The sequence below is a fragment of the Garra rufa genome, chromosome 22 (assembly GCF_049309525.1).
Source record: "Garra rufa chromosome 22, GarRuf1.0, whole genome shotgun sequence".
In the NCBI taxonomy this organism is placed as follows: domain Eukaryota; kingdom Metazoa; phylum Chordata; class Actinopteri; order Cypriniformes; family Cyprinidae; genus Garra; species Garra rufa.
Genome location: NC_133382.1, coordinates 39,462,583 through 39,472,160, shown reverse-complemented (window position 1 = coordinate 39,472,160; position 9,578 = coordinate 39,462,583). Strand labels below are relative to the sequence as shown.

The 9,578-nt window shown below is 32.7% G+C and overlaps 1 protein-coding gene across 1 annotated transcript; it reads left to right on the top strand.

Moving 5' to 3' along the window:
- The first annotated feature begins 857 nt into the window (after positions 1–857).
- LOC141298086 (ras-related protein Rab-37-like) lies at positions 858–9,220 on the top strand. Its single transcript, XM_073828594.1, has 9 exons — positions 858–996; positions 4,114–4,224; positions 4,396–4,437; positions 4,554–4,620; positions 4,715–4,767; positions 5,820–5,885; positions 5,975–6,031; positions 7,713–7,789; positions 8,204–9,220. Exons 1-9 carry the CDS (start codon positions 943–945, stop codon positions 8,307–8,309), a joined length of 633 nt encoding a protein of 210 aa, XP_073684695.1. The 5' UTR covers positions 858–942; the 3' UTR covers positions 8,310–9,220.
- The last annotated feature ends 358 nt before the right edge of the window (positions 9,221–9,578 follow it).

Sequence of the window (9,578 nt, the reverse complement as noted above, 5' to 3'; positions counted from 1 at the left end):
TCAACTTAAGTCATTTCAACTCACAAGTTAAATCAACTCATTTTGATTGTAATAAGTTAAAATGACTTGTAGTTTTAAGCTGATTTAACTTAAAAACTTAAGGCAGCTGCTGAACTTAGGTTTTTAAGTTGAATCTGGTGAAAACTTTTTACAGTGTAGTTCTAGACATGCATCAAAAATGAAATGCAAACTCAGAATATGACACAACACCAGCAATAATTAAATAATTTCCTTCAGACTGAAGCTTATTCATTTCACTTTTGGTATGCAAGGGCTATGCCAATTTATTTTATTTTTTTTCATATTAAAACATACAAGCAAGTTCAGCCCTGATGAAAAAAGTAATGCAAAAGTAACATAACACAGTAGGCCTAATTTCGTTAAAAAACTAAGTAATGCAATTAGCTTTTGTAATGCATTACATTTAACTGCTGGTGTTTTCTTAGTTTTTCATTTGGAAGGTCAAATTAGTAAATGTCACAAACTATTTGAATATTTATTTTCTACAATCAGTAGGAAAGTAGGTGTTCAGTAAACGATATTATCTTTTGTCTTTTTGTCTGTGCAGCCATCTAGTGGTCACAATTAAAACTCATCTATTAATTTGTCTACTTTTTCACTATTGTGAGCATTTACAATCAGTGTGTTTTGTGTCACTGTTAATGTTGTTGTTTTATAATAATAATAAAATCATTTATTTATTACATTTTCTTTTTAATTCAGTGCAAAAATAATAAGGCAATTTAACATTTGATCGGATATTTACAATACTGCTGCCAGATTTGAGTTAACATTCATTGAACATTCAGTGCATTTGTTTTTCGTTTGTTATGAAGGAGGTGCATAGTGCGTTTGCTGGTGTGGAAATGACGTAGATATTTCTCTGTTGTGTCGTCATCGGCGGAGACGCGCAGCGCGCCCCGCGAGAGCGCGCTCTCAGTGATGGATCAGATCAGCGCAGCGGGCGTCGCTTATAATCAGGATTTAACACACAAGGTAATTATTTATGATCTATCAATAAACAAACCAACCGCTGAATGCTTGTTTCCTGTTGTTGACACTTCTGTCTTCTGTTTGGCGAGGTGACAATATGGGTTGATGTGATGAGGTTCATTCATGTGCTTTGTTTTTGTGAAATTTTGTTTATGTGATGCTGAGACTTATATTTCTTGGTGTTTGTTCATTCATTGATAATTTCAAAGTAGACCCAATGCAACACATTGTGGATAATTTTATTTCCACAGAGATTCAGTCTCGAATGAGTCAGAGTCTCATTAGAGTCTTATTTGATGGTGATTACAGTGTGTTATATGTGATGGTGATAATAACAGTGCGTGATGGTTGATTATAGTGTTGATTATGATTATGATAGGGTCGATTATGATGTTGTAGTATGATGATACGTGATAATGGTGATTACGGTTTGTTATAATGTCTGAAAGTGTGATTGTAGTCTTATTATATGTGATGTGGTCATTATAGTGTGTTTTGGAAGATAGGTTTTATTGTATGTCAAGTGATAATGGTGATTATAGTGTGTTATTGTGTCCAGTAGTGGGGATTGTAGTGGGTTACAGCTTGTGATGTGATTGTAGTGTGTTATGATATGTGATGGTAGTGATTATGTTATGATGTGATTATATTGTGTTGTTGTGATGGTATGTGATGATGGTAAATACAGTGATAACCGAAGGCTGAAATTATAGTTTATTATGATATGTTATGGTGGTTATTACAGTATGTTGTGATGTGATGGTGATTGTATTGCCTTATGTGATGATGGGGATTATGGTATGTGATGGTAAAGACAGCATATTATGATAACCGATGCTCAAAAATCTTTGTGTGCTTTGATGTGTGATGGTGATGATTACAGTATGTTATGATGTGATTATATTGTGTTGTGATGATGGTGATTATGGTATGTGAATACAGTGTATTGTTATAACTGAAGGTCGAAATTATAGTGTGTTATGATATGTGATGGTGGTGAGAACAGTGTGTTATGATGTGATGGTGATTATATTGTGTAATGTGATGGTGATTATGGTATGTGATGGTAAAAAGTTTATTACGATAACTGATGGTCACTATTATAGTGAGAACAGTGTGTTATGATGTGATGGTGATTATATTGTGTTATGTGATGGTGATTATGGTATGTGATGGTAAAAAGTGTATTATGATAACTGATGGTCACTATAATAGTGAGTTATTTTATGTGATGGTGGTGAGAACAGTGTGTTATGATGTGATGGTGATTATATTGTGTTATGTGAAGGTGATTATGGTATGTGATGGTAAAAAGTGTATTATGATAACTGATGGTCACTATAATAGTGAGTTATTTTATGTGATGGTGGTGAGAACAGTGTGTTATGATGTGATGGTGATTATATTGTGTTATGTGATGGTGATTATGGTATGTGATGGTAAAAAGTGTATTATGATAACTGATGGTCACTATAATAGTGAGTTATTTTATGTGATGGTGGTGAGAACAGTGTGTTATGATGTGATGGTGATTATATTGTGTTATGTGATGGTGATTATGGTATGTGATGGTAAAAAGTGTATTACGATAACTGATGGTCACTATAATAGTGAGTTATTTTATGTGATAGTGGTGAGAACAGTGTGTTATGATGTGATGGTGATTATATTGTGTTATGTGAAGGTGATTATGGTATGTGATGGTAAAAAGTGTATTATGATAACTGATGGTCACTATAATAGTGAGTTATTTTATGTGATGGTGGTGAGAACAGTGTGTTATGATGTGATGGTGATTATATTGTGTTATGTGATGGTGATTATGGTATGTGATGGTAAAAAGTGTATTATGATAACTGATGGTCACTATAATAGTGAGTTATTTTATGTGATGGTGGTGAGAACAGTGTGTTATGATGTGATGGTGATTATATTGTGTTATGTGATGGTGATTATGGTATGTGATGGTAAAAAGTGTATTATAATAACTGATGGTCACTATAATAGTGAGTTATTTTATGTGATGGTGGTGAGAACAGTGTGTTATGATGTGATGGTGATTATATTGTGTTATGTGATGGTGATTATGGTATGTGATGGTAAAAAGTGTATTATGATAACTGATGGTCACTATAATAGTGAGTTATTTTATGTGATGGTGGTGAGAACAGTGTGTTATGATGTGATGGTGATTATATTGTGTTATGTGATGGTGAATAAGGTATGTGAATGTGATGGTAAAAAGTATATTATGATAACTGATGGTCACTATTATAGTGAGTTATTTTATGTGATGGTGGTGAGAACAGTGTGTTATGATGTGATGGTGATTATATTGTGTTATGTGATGAAGGTGATTATGGCATGTGATAGTCACTATTTTAGTGTGTTATGTGATGGTAGTGATTACAGTCTGTTATGATTTGGGTTACGGTTAGTGTGTTGGGATATGTAATGATGTGATTATATTGTGTTATGTGATGACGGTGATTATGGCATGCGATGGTCACTATTATAGTGTGTTGTGATATGGTAGTGATGGCCGGATGTTATTATCAGCAGATCTCTTTCTCATTGGGCTCAGGTTGCTCTTAAATCGAGTGTTTAGTGCTGCAGTGGTTGATGTACAGCACACACACATTAGACTAGAGGCTGTTTAATTTGTGTGCTTTAGCCTTGGGTCCCTGGATGGGTTTGTTATTGTCTGCATTTGAGTGCCTGTTACATAACTGAATAAAACTGCCACAAGCCTTCTCTCTAAATAAAGACACACAGCCACAGTGGACTCTTGCACTTCATTCATCGTTTATTTCAAATCATAAGAATCTTCTATAAGAGAGAGTTTCCAGACACTCAGAGTATAATATCTGAATGAGGATCAAATTCATCCGTGTTCCTGATGAGTGATGAATTCCACAGCATCTGTGTTTCTTCCGCCTAATTACTTCCTGTTGAGAGTGAGGGGGGGAGGTTGGCCGGTTGTTATGGCAACAACACACCTCCATCAGCACCAGCACTTATCTGTGACTTCACACAGAGACACGCTCATTATAAAACAGCCAAGATGTTTCTGTTAACGTATTCTGCATGCTTTTATTAATCTGTCTTGTAATCTTTTAGACCATCCTGGTGGGAGACAGCGGAGTGGGAAAGACGTCTCTACTGGTTCAGTTTGATCAAGGAAAGTTTATCCCTGGGTCGTTTTCTGCAACGGTGGGAATCGGATTTACGGTAATTCGCCAGTTAATCAATAATATCAGCCTTTCAACCCTCTGAATTTATTAATGAATAGAGAAACAGATGCATGAAGAGAAAGGTTGATAGATTTAAAATCAAAAATGTCAAACCTGATGGGACTGTTATTATAGATGTATAATGATGTTTCACTGCCTCTATTATCAGAATAAAGTCCTTACAGTAGATGAGCTGAAGGTGAGATTACAGGTGAGTGACGCTGACACACTTTTACACACATCAGCAAATTCATGAGACTCTTAAATTGATACAGGAGTGAATGCAGATCATTAAAACTGATGAATGTAAATGATGTTCTGTCTCAGATCTGGGATACAGCGGGACAGGAGAGGTTTCGGAGCGTCACACACGCTTATTACAGAGATGCTCAGGGTGAAAAATTATTTACTTCTTCACTGTCTCTCAGTGTTTGTAGGATACAGTGATTTTATTCTAATCAATGATTGTTTTATTGTTGATCTCACAGCTCTTCTTCTGCTGTATGACATCACCAGCAAATCCTCCTTCGACAACACAAGGGTACAAACTCTGAGTTTCAGTCAAAACACTTCATTTAAGCATGATTTGTCATTCTATGCACATAAAATAAATAATATAATAATCATGTTTAGTTCCTCTTGTTTCTCTTCTCTTCTCTTGAATGTTAATCACTTCTGTTCACTGAGCATTTGTTGAAAAAAGTCTTCTTAATTTTAAAAGGAATGCACACTGCAAAAAAAATTTTTCTTACTTAGATTTTTTGTCTTGTTTCCAGCCAAAGTATATAAAAATTCTTAAATCAAGAGGGATTTTCTAGACGATTAAAAGTTATTTTCTTGTTTTCAGAAAAAACAAGTCAAAATGAAGTGTTTTTGCTTGAAGAAAAATACCATTTTATTTCAAACAGAAAACAAGATTATTTTTCTTACCCCATTGGCAGATTATTTTGATTATTTCAAGCAAAAACGCGCTCAATTTATGAAAATAATTTTAACTTGTCTAGAAAATCCTTCTTGATTTAAGAATTTGTAGATATTTTGGCTAGAAACAAGACAAAAAAAATCTAAGTAATAAAAACATTTTTAGCAGGGTAAATATTTCATTGTTATTAATGTATTAGTGTAGCTTTTGTGAATACCTTTTGAATTTATATTACATAAAATGTAATATTTATATTTTTTGGTATGAAATAAAAAAAAAATTCTACAATTTTTATTTTTTATAATTAGTTATATATAGTTTTAATAACTTTTTTAAATTGCTTTTTTACTAGTTAATAGAAACTATTTATTTCAACTTCAGTTTGTTATTTTAGTCCATCAAGTTAACCCAGTAAAATATTACTGATTATTAGTTAAAAAAGGACTTTATTTTTTTTACTTAAGTTTATTTTATTTAAAGTAACAAAAGGTTTTTTATATATATATGCTTCTAGTTTGAGTTAACTATTGTAATGGTTTGTGGTTGTGGCAGCTAGAATGTTTTTTATCTAACATAATTTCACTAATTATCATAATATCTAACATTATTTGAGTTTTGGGGATTTTTGGATCTCTAGAGAGGCTTCTGATTGGCTGGATGTTTTGTTGTAGGCGTGGCTTACGGAGATCCACGAATATGCTCAGGATGATGTGGTCATCATGTTGCTTGGCAACAAGGTAATAAGACTTTGAGCTTGGATCTAGTGTTATAAAAGCCATAACTCAAGCACAGACTGTATCTGTAACTGTACGTGTCGTCTCTACAGTCTGACATGGCCAGCAGCAGAGTGATCAGACGAGAGGATGGAGAGAAACTCGCCAGAGTGAGTCTGATCACCATCATGAGTCATCGAGTGTTTCACATCTGATTATGAAGAGTCACGTCAGCTCTTTAGTTCCCAAAGTAATGGAAAAAGCTGGGAAATTCTCTATATCAATCCTTCAGAAATCATCTAATATGCTGATTTGCTGCTCAACAAACATTTCTGATTATTATCAGTGTTGAAAACAGTTGTGCTGCACAATGTTTTTGTGGAAACCATCATGGATTTTATTTTTCAGAATTTAGAGATGAATAAAAAGTTCAAAAGAACAGCATTTATTTAGAAAATATAAATCTTTAGTAACATTGTAAATGTCTTTACTAATTAAATGGCACTCTTTTTTTTCTTGAATGGATGAATATCACAGTTTTCACAAATATTAAATAGTCAGAATTAAGCAAGTTTTGCTTATTACAAGCAAAAAAAAAAAAAATCTTATTTCAAACAGAAAACGATATTATTTTTCTTACCCCATTGGCAGATTATTTTGCTTGTTTCAAGCAAAAACATTTAATTTTGACTTGTTTTTTTTTTCTTAAAACAAGACAATTTTTACCTGTCGAGAAAATCCTTCTTGATTTAAGAATTTTTAAATAGAAAAGCATTTTTTGCAATGTGCTGCTCAATATTTTTGTAAAAACTGTGATATTCATCCATTCAAGAAAAAAAAGAAATTATTATTCAGAAATGTATTCATGAAGGCTGCATTAAATTGATCAAGTTTAATTAGTAAAGACATTTACAATGTTACTAAAGATTTATATTCCAAATAAATGCTGTTCTTTTGAACTTTCTATTCATCTGTGAATCCTGAAAAATAAAATCCATAATGGTTTCCACCAAAAAATTACTGTTTTCAACATTGATCGTAATTAGAAATATTTGTTGAGCAGCAAATCAGTATATTAGAATGATTTCTGAAGCATCACGTGACACTGAAGACTGCCGTAATGATGCTGAAAATTCAGCTTTGATCACAGAAATAAATTACAATTTAACAGATATTCACATAGAAAACAGATATTTGAAATTACAATAATATTTCATTTTTTTACAGTAGTTTTTATCAAATAAATGCCTTGGTGCACAGAAGAGATTTTTCAAAAACATTAGAAAATTGTAATTATTCCAAACTTTTGAACAATTGCATGTGTATGTATATAAGCTAGTACAGCTTTAATTTTTCTTTCAGAACCAGTTCACAAATTAAAAACACATTAACTCCTTAACTGTCACCATCCCCTCTGTGGGACGCCCAAGTTTACTTCATCATTTTACAAATGAATCCTAATCTAATCATGACGAACTATATATTGTTGGAAAGGTCTAAGGCTCCTAAATAGATATTTTGAATTTTTGTGTTACAAATTATGTAGGAAAAATAATAGATTAATTTATGACAAGAGTGCACCTCAAAAATCTACTTCATAACAGGAGTTCTTTGTTAACTTTTTCCATATCACACTTTAGAAGACATAAGACATTATATAAAATCTCAAAATTCATCCTTTATAAACCATTTTAAAATCAGACATTGCATTTACATGGAAAATGTACATCACACTACAAAATGTTTTCCTTCATGAATGATAAAAAATGTAAGTTTGACTTTTGAATTCTTCATTTTCACATCTCAAAAAATGGGTGTGACAGTTAACCCTTTCAAACATGTTTTTTGCAGGAATATGGCGTTATTTTCCTGGAGACCAGTGCCAAAACCGGACTCAATGTTGACGAGGCCTTTATGACGGTGGCAAAGTGAGTTTCTTCCAGCATGCCTGCAAAATACTGAAGAACTTTGAAATAAAATTATATAAAATAAAAATAAATTTTAAAGAAATTATGTTACTACAGTCAAGCCTGAAATTATTCATACCCCTGGCAAATTCTGACTTAAACTTACTTTTATTCAACCAGCCATTTTTTTTTTTGACCTGAAATGACACAGGCTTCTCCCAAAAGATAATAAGACGATGTACAAGTGGCATCATTGTGGAAAAAAATATTACTCAGCTTTTGTTTACATTTGAACAAAAAGTGTCACTTGCTGGTTGAATAAAAATAAGTTTAAGTCAGAATTTGCCAGGGGTGATGAATAATTTCGGGCTTGACTGTTTTTCCACACAGAGATTCCAAAGTCATGCTGTGTAATTCTTTGCATGTCCTGTTCAGGGAATTGGTGAGACATTCAGTCCAGCTGCCCATGGAGCCCAGATTTCAGCTTCATGACGTGATGGAGCCGGAGAAAGAGCCGTCCGGCTGCTGCGGGTTCAGCTAGAAACCACAAAACAAGAAACAAAAGCAGAGCAGAGCAGCTGTCACAACCAGCAGATGGTGCTGCTGTGCACATGATTGTTTACTAGTGATGTTTTGCTTGACACTGATTTTTAAAAATTGTGTCAGAGAAAACATCACCATTATGATGAAGCACTGCTTCGCAGCTTGATATATTTTTAATGCATACATGATGGAAACCACTAAATAAGATGTTTTACCAGCTCCAGTAACTCTAGATAATCAATTAATGAATCATTTCCTATTATATAATCTGCCAAAAGTAATATTTCATAATGAGTAGCATGCACACAATGTTTAAAAAGTATAATATAATGAATTATTTATGATTTTATATGCTGCTTGCAACTGATTCCCAAGCTTTTAAGCAGCAGCTACTGAAATGAACACACAACAGATGTCATATAGTAAATAGATGAGTGTCTCTAGATATCCATATTGTCGGTGAGTGTTTCTTTGTCAGGTTTATATCGCGTTCCTGGATTTTCTTATGCTGCATTTGAATCTCAGGATCTGGGAATATTATGCACCAAGTGAAGCTCAAACATATTGCAAATCCCTCTGAGGAAATTATGCATTTATCTGTTTAGCTGTACGATTAATTAATATTTGCATTGAATTGATAATGAATTGGAAATGCATATTAAGAGAGTGTGTATATTTATGCCTGTTTGTGACGATGTTTCCTTGCCTGTGTATTTATAGCAGATTTTATGACCAAAAACCTATTTTGTATTGCATCTGTTTTGCTGAAATCAGAACTCTTTGCACAGTTTCGTGTCGGATGTCCTCAGGTCTTTTCCTGTGTTTTGACTGTAAGATGCTTTATAAAAGATCAGTTGTGTGATGTTTCTTATGGACATGTGTTTTGTTATAAAGAAGGTTTTATGTTTAGTTTGAGTGTGTTTCATTCACACCATGAAACAGTTTTCACTTTTTTGTGTTGCACAATGGCTATAAAAACTACACATTCATGTTAAAATAAGGTTTTTGAGATTAAAAATTAAATCCTAGATATATCATGTCAGATATTTTTTAAATCCACCTTTAATTCAATAATGAAACCAACAAAATTCATGCAACAAACAAACAGAAACTATTAAGGAACATACAAATAAAATATTTCAGTGGTTTCAGGTTATTGTATATGTATTTTTTTAACATTGATTTTCAGGTTAAAAGAAGTAAAAAAAAAAAATACATTTATTTGTGAAACATAAAGTGAAGTAAAACCATATTTTATATTTGATAT

Coding starts and splice junctions, on each gene's coding strand:
- LOC141298086 (XM_073828594.1), top strand. CDS start 943: ATGGATCAGATCAGCGCAGCGGGCGTCGCTTATAATCAGGATTTAACA. Junction 4,621..4,714: donor TTATTACAGAGATGCTCAGG/GTGAAAAATTAT, acceptor TTGATCTCACAG/CTCTTCTTCTGCTGTATGAC. Junction 4,768..5,819: donor CCTCCTTCGACAACACAAGG/GTACAAACTCTG, acceptor GTTTTGTTGTAG/GCGTGGCTTACGGAGATCCA.